Source organism: Perca flavescens, chromosome 17 (assembly GCF_004354835.1).
Source record: "Perca flavescens isolate YP-PL-M2 chromosome 17, PFLA_1.0, whole genome shotgun sequence".
Lineage (NCBI taxonomy): Eukaryota > Metazoa > Chordata > Actinopteri > Perciformes > Percidae > Perca > Perca flavescens.
In genome coordinates, this window is record NC_041347.1 from 7,400,424 (window position 1) to 7,421,116 (window position 20,693).

Below are 20,693 nucleotides of genomic sequence, written 5' to 3' on the forward strand. Positions count from 1 at the left end.
CCGTAATGCAGTAATCCACAAAGGGTGACTTTGCCCTGGGTATGGAGCCCAGCAGGCTGCTGCTTTCTTGTCAGACTGTGTGGAGCTCCTAAAGTCCGACACGTCTTATCAAATTGGCAATTAGCTAGCCATCAATTTTCGTAAAACGGCCCATATTTGAGCTTTATATAGTTGATTTCTAACCCTAACCCTAACCCTAACCCCAGTGTCTGGAATATGAGATTTTGTCGCTTCTCTAATGTGTGTGGATGTGGGATTCGCTCAACCAATCAGCACGCGTCTCTAATGTGTGCGTATGGCAATTCGCTCAACCAATCAGCGCGCAGCTCATCTAAATATTCATGAGCATACCATATTTGGAAGAAAAGCTCTTGTTACAAATAGGGCCAAAACACAGGGATGCATAAGGGCGACTATAAGGAACAGTGTGAAATACCCTATATAATCATTCTATCACCCCTTTAAGATGAGTTCTTGTATGGTGAATGAAAGGCTTGATCTGACGAAGTAGGTCATCCATTCGTTACGCAGACATTCTGAAGTATTCTAAGTGCTTCTCTTCTTCTCTTCGCCATTGTTGACCTCTTTCTTCTTCTTCTAGTCCGTAGAAATAGCAGGTAGCCTTTCCTCAGTTGCGACACCTCTGTTCAGGAGAAGACTGCAACTAGTGTCGCGACCACCACGCGGCAGTATAAACAGTTACGGCGCTCCCATGACGTCACACTGGCGCGCGACAGGACGGGAACGGCGAGTATACCAGACGTTTAACAGAGAAGACTCTCTGCCAAACTCAGAAGATCTGTGCTGTACTGCACAGTCCCATCTGTTGGTCGTCCTAGTTCTCCTCCCATTGTCTGAGCGCAGTGATACAAACTCATTTAATGGAGGAGCGGCCAAACCATTGATTACATCAGCACCAAACACAAGACCGTTAAAGATCATGAGGTTATGTCAAGTTATCACCACTGTAACATTATTATGTTAACATAATTATGTTACAGTGGTGATAACCTGATGGCTTTTTGTCTGCCTTGAGCGTCTGTTTCTAAAGTGTTTGCAGTGGAGCATGTGCTGTTTTTCAAGCTTGTGACCAGCTTGTGATACGGTTTTATTATTTATTTATTTATTATTATTAAAAATTATTAAGTGCATAGAAAGTTTTGCTGCATGTAAGGGGAGCTGGTTTCTAATATATCTAAAGTTCCTTACATTCAATTTGACTACTTTAACACACCTGTTTCATATGTTTCTTAAAGGACAGTTGTGAGTCAAGTTATTCCCAACTATTTAAAATGTGACACAGTCTGGATCCTTTTCCCCCTCAACAATGATATCTGGCTAAGTGTCAGGCAAGACTCTAAGAGCCAGTCAGAAATTTAAGCCAGGGCCGATATTCGGCTTATCCCTTGTCAGGACAGCTGTGTTAACTGTTAATGACAAATGGCTTGCAGACTACATTCCTATTAAAACTAATGACAGGTCTATAAATGAACCCTTAGCCCCAACTGTTCTGTAAAAACCACTGTGGTTGGTTTGAAATATTTAACAGTAACAATAAAATAGTTATTACTATACCAACACCAACTGTGTTATAATGTTGCTGTGTATGGTCGACATGAGAACATGTGCTTTGTAGAGCTTTTAAGTGGCTCATAATTGTAATTTACTATGAGTATCTGAAGTTTGAAGCTGTGATTGAAGTGAATTTAAATATCAGTAGAACATCAGCCTCCTCCCTCTTAATCCATTCTAGCTTTTCCTCCAGCTCTGGTCGCTCCCTGTTCGCCTTCAGGCTGAGTGTAAATCTCAGTCCTCCTCCACCTCTTTCCCAGCTCTGGCGGCTCCTCCTCCTCCTCCTCCTCCTCCTCCTCCTTATGCTGTCATTGCTCTGAGTGGAGCACAGCCCCCTTTACTGTTGTCAGCTGGAGCTCTCACACACTCACACACAAGCGCCCAGGCCGTCCAGCAGGCGAGGAAACACAGGTATCATGACCCTGCTCCAGGACAACCTCCACTCTGAATCCTCCAACAACAGACGCCTTGTCCACCACTGAGACGTCAAGGCTACCTCTTGAAAAACACCATGAGGAATCTCTGAGGAAGTGTTTTATTTTCTTTTTTCAACCTCGCCACATTTGAATTGTCCTCAAACCTCAGGGATTGTAACAGGAACATGAGTGTGAAGAGGAAAAAGGCCGGGCTGGTCATCAGCTGGCAGAAGTCATTCTCCATCCTGGCTCCTTGGAGAAAAGGTACAGTCACCTTCTGTCTTCTCCTATGTCTGTCCATGGCATTATGAGTGGCTTAATCTTCGCCACCAGTTCATGTCTCCAGTGAGATGAGATCCGGGCTTTAAATTGACAACTGGCCACCTGCCAAATGCGGCAAAAATTAACTTTGGCGGCTAACATTGTAAAGTTAATAGCCAATTTGGCAGGTGATGAATGGCAGGTGATAAATGTTTGAATCGGCCGGCTGTAGAAATGTTCCCAGAATGGTCTGTTTTCCTTCAAGAAATGTTGGCGGTTTTGTGTGTGTGTTTGACTTGGAAACGTAATCTTTATCTGGTAACACTACTAATCCTACATTTCCCATCAACCCTATGTTGTGATCACGTGATGCGTGTGTGATCGATTACGAGCTACGCTGAACCAGAGAAGACTTTAATGTACTGTAAATCTGCCATCAATCCAAATAAAAACAATTTCAAGAAACATGGATGCTTAAATGTATTCATAGTCTGGTTTATTTTCCTTGGAAAATATTTGACCAGTAGAAAAAAATTAAACTACTAGCTGTTGTTGGCTGGATGAGATGGAGCAGTAACTTGAGTCGCAGGGTTTCCATCTGATCTCTCTCTGATGAGGGGATTTGTTGAAATGGAGGGATGATTCACACTCTAGGGCCTCCGGGCTGCTGACTTTTTAATTGAGCGGGAGTGTGAAACTCTTTGAGAACTGCGTTAGCTGTGGCTCTACAGGGACACTTTGATGTGAAGCAAATCTGTGGATGTTTAAATAAAAAAATGAAAGCAGTTGCATCATATGACTCAGTCGGTTTTTATAAGAGTTTAATTGGATTACCAGACAGGATTTTTCTTTCTAAAGGGCAATAAAGATTCAGGAGGAACTTTTAAGACTTAATTCTTCATCTTGTCTGGCCTCTTATTATAGAACTTTTAATTTCACTTAAACTAGTGCTTTTAATTAAAAAACAGAGCTGTAAGTGTGTCTGGTTCTGGTTGTAACAACAAAACAGAGAACTCATGTAGGCCTACCCCCCCCCCCCCCCCCCCTTCCATGTGTCTACTGTAACGGGAGAACAAAATAGAACAGCAGCTTTCAAAGGACAATTCATACAACAATGCAATCTGGGTCTTTACTTATTGCGAGGTAATTGCTGTACTAATCCTTATGTCTGCAAGACAAAAACAGCCAGGGCAGTTAGGTTACTGTAGCTTCATTACAGCAGCAATTAATAGAAAGCAAATAGTAGATAGTTATAACTGTGAAATGTGATAATATGTTCTCTAATATATATTTGTCTGATTGTGTGATTCATCATTACATAAATACTTTATTAGATTTTAAAGTTGCATTAATTGTTTTGGGCACTTGGAGGCAGAAGATGATGATGATGATCCCTCCTTGTTGCTCGCTCCTCGGGGCAGAAATAAGAGCTTTGAGCAGGGTCAGCCCTATGTTGCGACAGCCCAATGATCCCACAGCCCTATGTTCCCACATTTCTAAGATTTTTTTTAAAATTAGGCCCTATTTTCCCACATTTCTAAGATTATGTTAGGGTTAGGGTTACATTCCATCTATAGTCCATTGCTACTGGATAATAGGTTGGGTGTAATTGGCTACCAAGTTGGGAGAAAGGGGGATCAGGAAACACTTTACAATACAATAAGGTACACAAAAAAATAGGTAGTTAATGATTAGTTACTGTTTTTGAAAGGGTAGTTACCCTTTTTCAGAAGGGTAACGAATGGTTAGTTACCCTTTTTCAAAAGGGTAGTTAGCCTCTTTCAGAAGGATAGTTACCCTTTTTGAAAAGGGTAGTTACCCTTTTTCAGAAGGGTAGTTACCCTTTTTCAAAATGGTAGTTACCCTTTTTCAGAAGGGTAACGAATGGTTAGTTACCCTTTTTCAAAAGGGTAGTTACCCTTTTTCAGAAGGGTAGTTACCCTTTTTCAGAAGGGTAACGAATGGTTAGTTACCCTTTTTGAAAAGGGTAGTTACCCTTTTTCAGAAGGGTAGTTACCCTTTTTGAAAAGAGTAGTTACCCTTTTTCAGAAGGGTAACGAATGGTTAGTTACCCTTTTTCAAAAGGGTAGTTACCCTTTTTGAAAAGGGTAGCTACCCTTTTTCAGAAGGGTAGTTACCCTTTTTCAAAAGGGTAGTTACCCTTTTTCAGAAGGGTACTTACCCTTTTCAGAAGGGTAACGAATGGTTAGTTACCCTTTTTCAAAAGGGTAGTTACCCTTTTTCAGAAGGGTACTTACCCTTTTTCAGAAGGGTAACGAATGGTTAGTTACCCTTTTTCAAAAGGTTAGTTACCCTTTTTCAGAATGGTAGTTACCCTTTTTCAGAAGGGTAACAAATGGTTAGTTACCCTTTTTCAAAAAGGTAGTTACACTTTTTGAAAAGGGTAGTTACCCTTTTTCAGAAGGGTAACGAATGGTTAGTTACCCTTTTTCAAAAGGGTAGTTACCCTTTTTCAGAAGGGTAGTTACCCTTTTTCAAAAGGGTAGTTAGCCTTTTTCAGAAGGGTAACGAATGGTTAGTTACTCTTTTTGAAAAGGGTAGTTACACCTTTTCAGAAGGGTAGTTACCCTTTTTCAAAAGGGTAGTTAGCCTTTTTCAGAAGGGTAACGAATGGTTAGTTACTCTTTTTGAAAAGGGTAGTTACACTTTTTGAAAAGGGTAGTTACCCTTTTTCAGAAGGGTAGTTACCCTTTTTCAGAAGGGTAACGAATGGTTAGTTACCCTTTTTCAGAAGGGTAGTTACCCTTTTTCAAAAGGGTAGTTACCCTTTTTCAGAAGGGTAACGAATGGTTAGTTACCCTTTTTCAAAAGGTTAGTTACCCTTTTCAGAAGGGTAGTTACCCTTTTTCAGAAGGGTAACAAATGGTTAGTTACCCTTCTTTTTCAAAAGGGTAGTTACCCTTTTTCAGAAGGGTAACGAATGGTTAGTTACCCTTTTTCAAAAGGTTAGTTACCCTTTTTCAGAAGGGTAGTTACCCTTTTTCAGAAGGGTAACGAATAGTTAGTTACCCTTCTTTTTGAAAAGGGTAACTACCCTTTTAAAAAAGTGTAACTACCCTTTTGAAAAAGGGTAACTAACCATTCGTTAACCTTCTGAAAAAGGATAACTACCCTTCTGAAAAAGGGTAACTACCCTTTTGAAAAAGGGTAACTGTGTGTGTGAAATGTGGCAACATAGGGCCTAATTTTGGAAAAAATCTTAGAAATGTGGGAACATATGGCCTAATTTTCAGTCAAAAAAAGATACTTGGGAACATAGGGCTGTGGCAACATAGACACGCTCCCCTTTGAGCCTTCACTGAGGAGGGACAGAACAACTTCCGGTTCAGATGAGGACCAAGGAGTTGAGGATCTATAAAAAATAAGTGACATGAGATGCATCCCAGATAGTGAATGAAATTAACCGCGGAGAATTCAAACACTAATACAAAATGGCAAATTTCTGTGATAGGGTAACATTTGCTCTCTGTAAAATCAAAACAATTAGCTAAAAGAGGCTAAAAACTTTGTTAAACTGAAAGTTTTGTGATAATTCTCTGTGGGTTTATCATTGCGATCAAAACCTTTCACATAACCTACATGTACAGTAGTCATATGATTCACAGTGAACATAGAAATATTCCAGCTTTAAAGCTGCATAGGTCCTTTTGTTACTGGGGCTGTGGACTGTAAAACCAAAAACAACGAGCTAAAAGATTGTTAAAAAGCTCCAAAGAGATGAAGGGAACAGCACAGTTGAGGATTTTCTCTGGTTTCTTCACTATGAGTGACCCCTTACACACTCCAGTTGATCCATTGCAAATATAAATATACTAATAAGTGGAGCTTTAATAGGTGTAAATTCTATATAACAGAATTTATATAATGTTTGACGAGTGTTGCTATGACAACAGTATGTCAAGCCATGTTCATCTGTGTTGGCCGTGTGAAATCTCTCCATACGTGACGCTCCGAGACAAAATCAAAACCAACACTACACTGAGAGTTCTCATAGTCGTCCCTGATCCCTTTTCTATACTTGACATCATGTTGGTCTGCATTCCATGTGCGAGCCTCGTTCAGATATCACTGTCAGCTGATTTACAGTAGGAGCCTCCATACCTGCCAAGCAGCAAATCCTCTGGCCGTTTAGTTGTGGGAGGGATGATAAAGATGTAGGGGGGGGCAGGCTGGGGCCACATGCCATTTTAGGGATACCAAATATATTAAGCACAAGTGTTACATACCACCAACCCTCCATAGGTTTGGTTCTACAAAAGACTAGATACACATATAACAATAAACACAAGAATTCAGTGTCAACCTACATTTTATTTATCACTGCACAGAATAATATCACCTCTTTGGGGATAAAGTGGTAATAAAAATGTATGAAAATATTTGCCACAGTTATAGGGCCAGAGGGGGATCAAGGCTTAATATTACGGTGGCACTGGCACTGGGCACTACTGCGGTTACTGCATTTTATTTAATTCTACAGTCGTATTTTACTGTAATGTATTTCTGATCATTTGTTGGCAAAACAAATCCTAGTATGCAAAGAAACAAAAACACTGCAATTTACATCAGCAATTAAACTGATTAAATCCTGCGTTATTTGGTGATTGATTGCGCTATTTATAGGGCCAAAAGGCAGTAGTGGAATGTAATGAAGTATAAATACTTTACTAAATTTTTCACGTCTCTGTACTTTACTTAAGTAAAATCAATAGTGCATACTTTTGACTTTTACTTTGTTACATTTTGCAGCAATTATCTATACTTTCTACTCCACTACATTTATACAACGTTCCGTTAGATTTTCTGATCAGAATTTCTGCCGATCCTTCATCGGCTTCCAAGCCGGCTCCGGTGCTCCAGAGCCTGGGCGCAGCTGACCCTCAGTAATACAGCCTCCGGTAAAAGTGAAAATGTTTGTTTTTTATTATTCCCCTCAGAGTCAGTTCTACATTGAATGACGCCCTGGTCGAGACCCCCTCCGAGCCCCCCCCCCCTCACTTTTTTATTTTTAAGGTGCACAATCTCTACCTCCAACATTGCCAAAAGACACAATATAGAATAAATATTCGAAATAGCACAAATCCTTCATCACACGATATGTGGAAACACACTAAAGACAATGTAATTATTACACTATAGCACTAAGAACAGAAAACCCAAACTACAAGTAAAACCTGACCTTTCTGGCCTTCCTTGATGCAAAATCATCAATGATGTCATCGTATGAAATCTGCTCGGCCCACCACATGAGATTACTGACTGACTGACTGACTGACTGACTGACTGATTGACTGACAGATAGATAGATTTTTCTTGATCCAAAAAAAATGGGAAATACCAGTGTTGCAGCAGCACAATATCAGACACACAGCACACACAGAATATAAATGAAATAATATGATAGAATAAACATGAAATAATAATAGGATAGAACATAAGAACAACTAATTTAAAATATACTCAAGTTGGGAATAAAGCTGTACTAAAACTGTTTAACTAGTATTGATAAAGCTGTACCCAGCCTTGCTCTCCCCTGAATATGTATACCAACTCCTACTCCTAAAACTACTAATGCCATGTAATGAGAAAACAATAATCAGTGAGAGTTGACACATTAAATACTTCAACAACCATTTATTAATACACTAAAACTGTATACTCCTAATTAATCATAAAACAAGCTATATATATATATATCATTTCAAGAGGCCCTGTGCTTTAATTTGAAGAGGTCTATCATGAGAATTTGTCTGTCAACGCATATACAAAAGCTACACTTCTCATTAAGAAAGTTTGCATGATGTGCAACGTTTATATAGGCTTCTAATGCAATCATACAGTAAAGCTTGCCTACTTTTTTATTGTTGTAGTGTTACAGTTTGTCCACCACTCAGTTTTACCAAGGGCCAAAGTGTTTTAAGGGGAGTTGTGTTTACAGCAGGTTGTAGCCTCACTCCCTCATCTCTGTCCCTCTCCTCCTGAGTCTCCTCCTCACTGTGCATATGCCACTGCTGCCGAGTCCCGACACCACTATCATCGGCCACGGCAGCTGATGAAGGTCCTGCTACTGCCGAAAACATGTCTTTTCACTTTTTTCTTTTATTTGAGCCGCTTGGGTAACTTTGTTTCATTTTGGCGTTTAGACCATTGACATAAAAGAAAGGTTTAGACTCATCTTGCTCCGTCTCTGTGTAGACCACTTCCCATTTCTCCTGTCACTTTGTGTTTATCTTTCGCGCTGCGGCGCAGTGTTACAGACTAGTCCATTTCATTGTGAAAGTAGGGGGTGTTGACCTCTCTCAGCAAGCAGGACACCTGCAGCTGCTGGGGGCGCTGATCAGACAATTCCCCACACAGTGAAATTATAGAAAACAGAAAAACGCTTCATGATTTTTTAAAAAAAACTTTTAAGTTCTCGTGCCGCCCCCCATGTGACAAGAAAAAAATGCCGCCCCGGGCGGCTGCCCGGTTCGCCCGTACCAAAAACCGCCACTGAGTCCCCTTTTTAAATCATATTTGCCATCTATTTCTCTCCACAGCGTTGTTTACTTCTCTGCCAGGCTGCGTAAGGGCGCTGACACACTAACCCGATAATCGGCCGTTGGACAGTCTGGCGAGGTCGGTGACTCGAGTCTGTTCGGTGTGTCCCGTGCCGTCGTCAGGCGGAGGGGCTGTCGGCGTTCATTTTGGCCGACCTGACATGTTCAGTCGGAGGCAGGGCAGTCGGGAATCACCTGGAAATGGCGAGTGGATGAGCCTCTCAAAATCTGAGGAAAATCTTTTAAACTGACCTTTTTCGATCTGAAATGAAGACAGATTCAGCAACTGTATGGCCTATTTCTCTCTTCAAACGTTTTCAGAAACACGTTTCGGTGAACTATTTTAGTACAATATGAGATCGGATTCTGAACAAGCTGCCATGACAGTCTGGCTTTGAATTTCCGGAGAGAAAACAAACTCACGTGACGCGTTCGTCCAATCAGCTGCAATACAATACAGACAAAGAGTATAGAAGTACCCTTTGATACAGAGTAGCGGCGCCTGCTGCTATGGAGACTTATTACATGGCTTGGTTGAATTCTAATGTAAAATGCGGTCTGTTATTTCTTGATACCAGACCGCTGCTAAGTATAACACACCGTTGCCATGCAGAAGCAGAGCGTTGCCATGGACGCAGTTCTGTTCACTCTGGAGGACAGGTATCAATCAATCCGCTGAAAGAAGTCCGGATAATTTAGCCTATCAGCTGTGGCAAAAAGTGGGGAAACGTGGAGCAACTTCTGTCCTCCAATTCAAGCAATGACAGCAGATCTGATGAGCGTCTATCGCTAGTATCTTTCTATACCGTCTATGATCGCTAGCTACGCTGTAACAGCCGTAGGGACAACAACGCTAATTAGTTAGCTTACATTGCACCTTGTTTAACGTTAACTTACATGTGTGTCAACATGCAGCGGCTCTGCAAAAAGGAAACGAGATGAATGAGGACATAAACGTCCACATAAATATTCCCAAAGAAGCCATTCACCGTGTCTCACTTCACCGTCAACAGAAATGTTCAGTTTAATGTAAATTAGAGCAGCCGATAGCCCGCTAGCTCACTACAACGCTTTAGCTAATGTGTCAATTCCTGCAGTGATTAAAACAGCAGCTGGGTCATTTGTCCACCACGGCAGCACCCCATAAAATATACGGCTACTACCACAGCCCATAAGGTGGTGTTGAGTAGCTAATAGACGAAGGACTGCATTACAGAGTTTTTACGTTGCTATGGACGCAGCATTCCAACCGTAGAGACGGAACGGACTATTTTCTCTAGTGGAAGCAATACAATCGTATTTAAATCAATAAACTCCCATTTAAATCAATATTTTGTCAAATTATTAGTCAAATTATTGATTTATTTGGTAAGTAGCCATGTAATAAGCAGGATAATGTAGAGCAAGGCGGTTGTTATAACGAATACAATCCCTTCAGGCTGATTCAAGACTGTCCTTGAGTCCTGATCACCCTGTCGGGGTTGTATTCGCTATAACAACCTACATTATCCCTTATGTATTACGTACGCTCAAGTCGGTGTCGCCTCTGTGTGTTTTGAGGCAGTTTTTGGGCTCTCGGGGACCCGACTGATCAGTCCGACTGCCTTTTCTAACGACGGTCGGCCGTCTGGTTAGTATGTCAGCGCCATAAGACGCGTTCATATCTTATTTATTTGGCTGGACCTCTTCACATCGCCTCTCCATTCCCGCTGCTTCACACACTTTATTTGCTTACGCTCCCATGGTTATAGAAAATAAAACCGTCTTAAAATAAATTAGGATAGGAACTATTTTTTAAAAGCCATGCCTTGTTTGTGGTAGTGGACATATTACCAGACATTTAAAATGGTAATATGCAAATAAGATTAAGAGAATAACTGGTTATGCAAGTACTTAAAATCAGGTACTTTTTACTTTTACTTAAGTAGGGTTGTCAGTGTGGTACTTCTACTTTTACTAAAGTAAATATGTCTTTGGTTATTTGTACTTTTACTTAAGTACTGAGATTCAGTACACCACTGCAATGTACAAGTCATCTGCGACTCAGACAACCATCTCAGCGCTTCCTAGGAGGTGCACAGGAAGTGTTATGTCCTTATATGGGAATTTGCGGGGTGTTTTCTTATGCTAATTAGGAACAACTGGCACGCGCTTTCAATTACGAAGACGTGAGATTCATCAATCCTAAGAACACAGGTGCGAACAATTCTGCGGTTTAAGAACACGTCATGAATCCGACGTAGACTTTTCTTAGGGACTTTCTTAAGAACATATTTAAGAGAAAGGTCCTATGTTCCTATGTTTTTATGTCTAAGTGACTGATGGGAACAACAATCTTTGATATTGGTCCAGTATTAAGTGAGATCACTGCAGTCAGCAGCGGAGAAACAGGCTACAATGTAAGTTAATAGGACAATTGTGCAGCTTGTATTTACCTTCACAAAAGTGCTTGTTTTACTGCTGACAGACTTAGATTAATATTCTAAGTGTCTGACAACATTATGGAAAGGATCACTACAGAGATACTGTTTAAGAGCCTTCTGTTTAACCAGAAACAGCTAGCGCTAAACCCACCAGACTCCATTTAAAAAAATAATACTTTTAGCATGTATAGAGCCAACATAATTTCACATGTAAATTGCTAAATTATGTGTTAATTTCAACCAAAACTAGAGTTGTGATGGTTGAAAAAGTGGAAAGACGACTCAAAACAGCTTTTCATAGTTTTATTTTGTTTCTGTCGACTTTGAATGAAGTGTATTTTACGATGGAAAAATGACTGTTTATTTACATGGAGTCTGGTGGGTTTAGCGAATGCATTGCGCTCCAAGACAAAAACGAAACCAACACTACACTGAGAGTTCTCATTCTCATCCCTGATCCCTTTTCTAAACTTGGCATCAGGATTCTCTGCATTCCATGTGCGAGCCTCGTTCAGATATCACTGTCAGCTTATTTACAGTATGAGCCTCCACACCTGCCGAGCAGCAAATCCTCTTGCCGTTTAGTTGTGGGAGGGATGATAAATCTGCTCATTGTTGTGGCTGTGAGGGATCCCCTACGCTCTGCTTGACAGCAGTCACATTGTTGCCATGTTACTCAGAGTAGGAAGAAGTGGGCCATTGTTGAGATAACACTTACATTGTGTACAGTGTCACTGTTTAGGTTCAGGAGGGAGCCGGAGGTTGTCTGGGGAGCTGAAACCGTATGAAATAACACTATTTTTCTCCAAACTGTAAGATAACATCACTGGTTGAAATCTGATGTTCTTTGTTTCATGAGACTGCAGAAAAGTGTGGAAAGAAACCAGAAACGTTTAAATAAATGACCATCCACAAAACCGCCCTCTCTTATCACCATTTGGTGACAAGTACCTGAAAAATGTATGGTTAGTAAAGTAGTAAATATGGTATGTGTGACACACTAAATTTAATAAATAAATAATAAAAACTAAATGCAGGACTTAACTTGGAGTTTCACACCACTGATTCTGACCATTTTTTATGCTTGGCTTATAAAGCATGTGGAACTGCTGGATATGTTTCCCTCTGTCTCTTTGTAACCTTAAACCTTTGCAGTTTTTACCCTTAACTAAGTGCAATAAACTGAACTAGTAAGAGCTCTAGAATTTCAGAAAATGTCCCCAAACACGTTTAAGATGCTTACCTTAAAGTGTTCTGGGTGTATACGAGCCTTGCTAAATGTCTCATTGAAAAAACTATGAACTATGAAATTGGCTGCATAAACCCGTATGTCCTGTATTTTTCGAGGTATGGGAAGTGTAACTTTAAACTGTCAGAGGTACTAAGCTGAAGGAGATTTGACTAGAATTACAGTGCTCTTGCACATTCTTGCCTTATCTTAATGGTTTCTGCCCCCCCGCCCCCGTTAACTTTGATAAAGAGAGGGAGTCTGGGTATCATCCCTAAGGTTGATGACGCCACGACCAACAGAGCAGTGGAAAACAGAGCAGGCATCGCCGCTGTGCCTCGTGTTGAGAGGCGAGTCCAGAGATGTACCGGCTCTCCTGGGTTTAGAGGATGGTACCATGGGATCGTTTTGGGGGCTGCAGTGGTCATCACAAATTTGCTTGTTCAAGCTCCTTATAGGGCATGTGAAAATAATTGTGCTTTGGACTCAGGGCTTAGTCATTACCAGTGGTGTTATAGCCTGAAATTTCATTTCAAAGATAAAACTACATTTAACACGCTACCTCGATCCATTTCATTTACAGATGCCTTTTTCTAACAGGGTTCATTTGACAGGTATTGACTAGGGAGCGAACGATACTGGTTTTTCAAGACCGATACCGAGTATTAGTAGTTAAAGTAGTCTCGGTTTGCCAGACCCTTGGAATGTTACAAACTCCAACACAAAACTTTGTTTAAATGATTCAAGCAATTATTTAATTAATGAGAAACTTTCAACATAATCCCCAGTAACAGAGAGTCAGACAATGTTGGGGGGGGGACATGAAGTCAGACTCAGTGGTGAGTGAAACCGGAGCAGAGGGACAGACACAGAGCTGGAGCCGAGCCAAAGTAGAACACTTTTTAATTCATTACCTTTATCGGTTATCAGGCAAATAAAACGCTGATACAGATAATCTGCAAACTGCCAAAAAACGGCCTGATAATCGTCCAGGGCCGATAATCGGTCTATCCCTAGTGACTTTATCTATGAAAAAACTCTATTTGTCAGCAGAATTCTTACTCTGTTTTCAAACTGAATGCAAAGTGAATTTTGCTCCTCCACTCAAACCTGTTTTTGTCCTATCAGATCAGCGGTCAGTCTTTACCACTGACCACCCAGAGGGGGCTGACATACCCATAAACCACCTGGGCTGAAAAAAATAACTTTCTTGTCACAGCCTGTTTATGACCTCCTGCGTTCAGGATCTGAGAGGCCCGAGGGCTTACACCTGCCTGCATGCAGTGCCTCAAAAAGCCTCCCAAAATCTTAGGATACCTCCTGAAAATCTATCTTCTGCATTAAAGGGCAGCCAGATGACACAGACCTGCTGCAGAAGGTGAAGCCTTAGGTTTCAACGTTATCCCTTGAACATACTGTAAGGGGTAACAGAAATTAGTTTGTAGTAAAATAGTTTGTGATGTAATCCAGGTCCCAACCCCTCTACTTTAAAGAAATACATGTAGTTCCAGTAGGTAACTCCCGCTCAAACCACAAATTGTTATTTTTACGTTTCTGTTTGTATTTCCTCGGGAAAGGGAAGTTTGGGGTCCCCTGCTGGAGCTGCTCCCCCCGCGACCCGACCCCAGATAAGTGGACGAAGATGGATGGATGGATGGATGGATGTTTGTATTTAACCAGTGAGATACAGCGTGCTAATTAGTGAGACTTAGGAGTGTTGGGAGGTGTATATTTTTTTCACTTTGGACAGAGACAGGGTAGCTGTCTCCCCTGCTTCCAGTCTTTATGCTAAACTAATGGCGCTTACCCACACTAGTACCAGCTCTACTCGGCTCGGCTCGACCGCTGTACCCCGTCCTCCATTTTCCATTGCAGATTTAGTACTGCCTCATGCGTGAGGTGAGAGTGGCTGGTCGTCATAGCGATGGCGCAGGAAACTGCCGTGACCTAACACGACACACACACAGAACGTGGAAGGTGTGTTGGTTTTGATTCTCGGCATGTGGCTGTTTGCCAGAAGACACATTTAATTTCTAAAGAAGCTGGAGGCAGCAAAAAAACCACCGCTGGCTAAACTATTTAAAAATGGCGGGTTTGTTCAGGACACCCCCGTCTGTCGCTACAGCAATGATGATTAGTGACGATTCTCTCCGACCAATCAGGAGTCTGCAGGTTTTCACGTCACCTTTTGGTATCGCCTCAGCTCACTTGGAACCTCCACGGAGGTGATACTAAATAAAGTACCTGTTGGCAGGTCCCAGGGACTTGTTATCCTAATGGGAAACCAATCGAGCAGGTACCATGTAATGGAAAAACGCCATAAGCTAACTTTGTCCTTACTCCTGCTCAATATTTAATACACAGATATGACCTCCTTATGTTTCCCAAAATGTTGAATGAATTCCTTTAAGATCATGGAATACTTTGATGCACAATAAGTAAAAAGGGCATGGGCTATCTGCTTGGAAGTAAAAAGTGTGCCCGATCTACTTAGGATTCATTTGAGGTAATTAATTAAGTAATTTATATGAGTGTTTTGGAGCCGTCATCTATTGGTCAGTCTGAGGCACCTCCACAGTGGTTTCGCCCCTCAGATGTGTTGAATGTCAGTCGATAATTTATGTAATGTGTATGTAATGTTGTATTTCATTAAGATTTCTTCTCATCAATGTGGTTCTCCACTTCTTATGTCCTCTTGCGGTAAACTTCTCTTCAGACTTCTCTTATTGTTTACCCTAGGGCGTGTAGCTGGATTTGTGCAAAATCAAAAGTATCAAAACTGATGCAGCAGAAAGACATTGTCTTTTTTATTCAACACATTGTTCTTCCTTGACAAAACCTGGTGCCTCCATTACTCACAATGCACCTCAAACAGTTTGGGAGGAGATTTGAGTGTGTTCTGCCTCAAGCAGAGATGAGGCTGGGCTGCAGAAGTCTGTTTTTTGACTCCCAACACCCGCTGGCCTCTGCTAACCCCTGGATTCAGGCTGTGTTTTTCCCTCCAGCCTTCCAAGCAGCTGAGAGCTTTGTTCTCACGGTGTCCATCAGAGAGGGCAACAGGGCAATCCACTTATTCTAATTTAGCACCTTAAGTCCTAAAAAACTCTGACTTTGTAATGGGACTCACTTGAATGACAATGCTAGCATTGCGGTGGAATGTGAAATGAATATGATGGGAAATGGCTGAAGGACATTTCGAAAAAGAGGCTTTAGGATGAGTCTGGGGTGGGGCAAGGGGAGGTGGACTGTCTCTAATTATATGTTGTGGATTTTAGTCAAGCGCAGAGACTGGAAATAGGCTGAGTCAGCCCGTGTAGACAATTACAGGACAGAATATCTGTTTGTGGTGTTTGGGAGGGATGAGAACAGCTGGTTCAGGCCAACACCTGTCAGGCTGATGGTGGTTGTGTACGGGAGGATTGTATCACAATAGCAGTAAGTAGGATTACACAGCTGAATTGGCTGGATGACTTCATGGTGTAATTAAAGTCTTATTTTCTGCTGGTAATTCACAGAAACAGACAGGCACTGACAAAATAGATAAGAAAAAAAAAAGGTGAGAATGGAGGGGGTTAAGTGAAAACCAATGTCTAATGTTCAGAAAAACAATCTGTTGTTATTCTGCTTGTGCTAGAATTAAAAATGTTTAAATGGCTTCCGCTTCGGGTCGAACAAGGCCCCTAAGCTGTGATATAATCACAACATATTACGGAATAAAGTGAGCTATTTCTGTCATATAATGTCACCAAGAAGAAAGTTATAGTCATTTACATTTTAAATATATATTTTTTTCAATAAATAATCATGCTCACAATAGGCCCTCCTTGGCTGGCATACCGAAGCAGTTGCTATGAAACGCAGCACAGGTAACGTTATCCTACACTAGCAGCTGGCACAGGCCATTTCTTTTGCTTAATGCTAAAGAAAGGCACACAATAACACATCGAGACAGCAGTAGACCAGCAACTAACCGATCGAGGCAGCGATAGAACAGCAACTGCTGCGAGGTAAAATTTACAGTTTAGGTCAAGAGTCCAGTGGCTTTGAAGGGAGCATAGATAAAGAAAGGGCTGTCTGATGGCAAGGTAAAGCAGTAAAAAAAGTTGAATATTGTGTACACTTAAAGAGCTACTTTGCTGCTCTGTGTCCTGGCAGTGTGTGCAGATGAACGGCCTCCCTCCGTTGCACCAGCTATCAGTTCGTTAGTCTCACATTTTCCTCAGACGCGGAGCGATACTTATTGTGCAAAGGAATAAGACGTCATAGTCATTCTAAAACATAAAAAGAAGAGGGTGGTGAACCAATCAGATTGCTTGATTTGAGCTACCTGTTTTATAGAACATTCTCATTTGATGTTTTTTTTTTTTTCAATTTCCACATTCCTGTTCAGTCGCTGAAAATAGATCGGCTTAAGAAAAGAATGACTTGGACACAGAGACATCACAGAAGACTCCTACAGAGCTGCAGCTAATACAGTCCAGTCCCCATGAATGTATTTTCACAATAGACCATTCTGCACCTCATGATTTATGTCCAATGCCAATGTTCAGGGTCCATGCAGGAAGCAGTGTGCCCTTTACTGTATGGAGTGAAGCAAGCATGTGGATGTCAGGGTGGTGAATGTAGCACATCCAACTTTCAAGCAGAACACCACAGTACGAGTCCTAACATAGATCTGCAATTCTTCTTCTTTTTAACCACGCTGTTGGTTTCCTCGTATTATAATGTCCGTCCACTGGTCGGTTGGTCACCACTTTGGTTAAGACTGAAATATGTCAACACCTGAAATATGTCAACCACTATTCAGTGGATAGCCATGACATCTGGCTCTAACATTCTTTCTGACTTTGGTAACCCTCTGACTTTTCATCTAGCAACATGAGATTGATTTTTGGGGTTTTGAGTAAAATGTCTCTACAAGTGTTGGATGGATTGTCATGAAATTTGGCAAATTTGGCACATACTTTGGTTTATGACCACGTAGCTGTATAACTGATATTCCCATCAAACTCAGCTAATTGCTGTTAACTTTAATACGTTAAGTAAGTAAACTGAGCAATGCAAATGAGTCAGTACTGACTAGAATATCATTTTTAATTTGAAGTAAAGAGAGAGACTGGTTGCTTTTAACTAACTCCTACTAACTGTACTTTTCCTGTTGAGAAATAAAGTCCTAAATAAAGATTAGGTTTGATAGAAACAAAAACCTCCTCTCTGTTTCATATCTGGCTGAGACATGATATAGCAGCTGACCTACATTCTCTTTACCTTCTCTATATTCTTCTTTTTAGTATTTCTCCAACACCTGCTTTAGATCTATTCATACTTTTGTTGACGTACATTATGAAGATTCCAGGCTGCCTTGCGAGTCACTGTTTGATTTCTTTGGTACAGGGGAGTCCAGGTTACATGTTATAAACTGAAACATCGGGGGGATAAGAAAGCACAATGAGTACTATTCCTTAATAACAACCCAATAAAAAGCATCAAAACCTTTTTATTTTCTAAAACTACGTGTGTATGACAGTCTTAAAGTCAGATGTCTGGGTCTATAGACGTTGACACAAAGGCTGACACCTGAATGAAACAGCTGTACATATTCTGGCAGGGTAAACCTTCTTGTAAGTACATGTTCAACTGACTCTTACAGCTGTAGGAAAGATAGGCATCTGTAGTGTAGTGGTCTGTGGTAGTTCTCGCTACAGTAGGTGTCTCCAGGACCACATTTTGCCATGGTGACAAACACACACAGACTTACAAGGTGAAACAATACCAGTGTTGCTGTATCAGGCTGGTAAAAAGCATAAACTGGTTGTATATAAAGTACGGTAATTTCTGGGAGGGTTGTTTGGAAGGATAAGCAACACATATCTACCAAAAAGTAAGCAGTGAGGCTGTGGATGAATATCATCAGTTTCTGGTCACTTGAGTGCTGTTTGAACTTTACCCCCGGTTTTAGCTTATTGGTGAAGGTTGTTGGGGCAGTATTAATCAACTTTATTGGCTACCCATCTACCTACTAACCAAACAAACAATCAACCAACAAGGTACATCCATCCATCCATCCGTCCATCCATCCATCCATCCAAGCACAGTGGCCGAGCAGGGTACTTCGAGCACAACATTTGGTAACCTGGAAACCAGCCAAACACGGCCTGGAGGGTGCCATGGAGAACAACATTCAAGGCCACAGACCTCAAGTGAAAGAGTGGATAACAGTGAACACAGACCTGAGCTAGGTTTGGATGGACTCAGGACAGAGGAACAGCAGAGAAAAGGCTGAAGGAAATAAGTGATCTGATTTACATGTATTCTAATGGGGCAAAAAGGTTGGGAACAACAACAAAGGCAGCAATAAATGAAAGAACGTCTGTGGTCTGGACAGTGGCTACCTCCTTTTTGCACCTACATGGATGGCATGACTACTCTGACCTCAACCATGCCACGTACCAAGCGTCTGCTGGGAAAGCTTCATGCCAACATAACCTGGGCACGGATGAAGTTCGAACCCAGCAAATCAAAGAGCATATCCATCATCAGAGGACTCGCAGACCAGAGATTCTACATCGATGAAACAGCCATCCCAATGTTGTCGGAGCAATGACTGAAATAAAGGTCTATGACATCATCAGCGACTAGTCAACGTTGACTTGACTTTAATCACATCAGAGTCATGCAACCCCTAGTATAGACAAGACCTGCTTCCTGGCAGGTTGAAACTGTGGTGGCTGCCGTTCAGATTGCTCCCCTGTCTGATGCGGCCTCTAACGATCTACAAGGTACCCATTACCAAAGTTGAGAAGCTAGAGAGAATAGTCAGTTCATACATCAAGAAGTGGCTTTGACTCCCGCATTGCCTCAGCAGTAATGGCTTGTATAAGAACGGTGTTCTGTCTCTAGGCTCACTGAAGAATAAAAATTCACCGAAGTGAGGCTAGACATGACCCTGAAGACACTATGATCCCAGCAGCTGCTCCCAGACTGGCAACTGGGAGGAAGTGGCAATACAGCAAGCAAAATCTTCTCTCAGGCATGGAGACATCGTAGGACAGGAACAGCAGGGAAGAGGTAGTTTTAGACTCCGGAAAAGTTAACCCACATGGCACACAGCAAAATCCGCCCAGAGAAGAAAGCTGGTAGCCGATGTCCAGCAGCAAGAAGAGGCAGAGAGAAGCACAAAGGTGGTCTCAAAGTCCAAACAGGGCCCTTGGACTAACTGGGAAAACCTGGAGCATCGTAAGCTCACTTGGAAAGATCTTTGGGGGAGATGGAGATGAAAGCAAGCTGAATAAGTGTTATCGTCAGAGCCAGCTACAATGTTTTCCTACACTCAAATACCGTAACCAAAACTCGTTTGGAGAAGATCCATGATGTCCTCTATGCCAAACCCCAGTAACATTAAGGCACATCCTCACTGGCAGCCAAACCAGTCTGTCCCAAGGCCGCTACACCTGGAGGCACAACCAGGTCCTGGGACAACTTTCGATTACCCCGGAAGGAAGGACACTACCACCGATGCCCTATATCCCCCAATACCCAGATTCTCAAACACCACCCCCTTTGCAAGAGTGGGACCATGTTAAGTATATTAGGTACAGTAAGTATTTGCTATTAAATTTAATCTTAAATAGTAAGATATTGCCGCATTACTTCTTGAAAGAATCCAGGTTGATTTGTTGACTTAAAGGCCTCGAGCATGATTACATATAGTGTAGATTACTATGAAAATACCAATCTTTGCAAAGCTGTTTTTACCATCTATGCCTTCCTACAGTCCATGGCAGTCACTGTACTACATGTTATCAATGCTTCTCCATGACCTTCTTACATTAATTCCTCTATCTGCAGGCTGTGTGTGAACCACAGCAGCTCTCCTGACACAACTGACCGTCTGACTGATACTGTCTGATACAGCCAATTAGGAGTTGTCAGGAACTGCTGCAGGAGACACTGGACATTTTTGTTAAGCCTTGCTATCTCCCCTCAGGGTTTACAGTCCTGTCAAAATGTTTAATTGAAGTCTTCACTTTGATAGTACAGTCAAATCTTGGGAGACACCATTTTTAGTTAACTTCACTCATATTGTATATTGGTGGTAGTGGCAGTTGTACTCAAATTTCTCGCACCTGCAATCTTTTAGTTTGCTCCTTGCCATACATACTGTACCTGTAAATCAAAAAGTAAAAATTCACTTAAAAGAATTGGTCACCTGCCAAAAACTTAAGAAAGCACC

At 41.6% G+C, this 20,693-nt stretch overlaps 1 protein-coding gene across 1 annotated transcript in view; it reads left to right on the plus strand.

The window, feature by feature from the left end:
* Positions 1–1,936: 1,936 nt before the first annotated feature.
* The window catches only part of si:ch211-250c4.3 (uncharacterized), a 63,055-nt gene continuing 44,298 nt past the window's right edge, over positions 1,937–20,693 (plus strand). Inside the window, exon 1 of the mRNA XM_028603713.1 lies at positions 1,937–2,252. Coding sequence (XP_028459514.1) covers positions 2,174–2,252 — 79 coding nt within the window. The 5' untranslated portion in view covers positions 1,937–2,173. The remainder of the gene's footprint in view (positions 2,253–20,693) is intronic.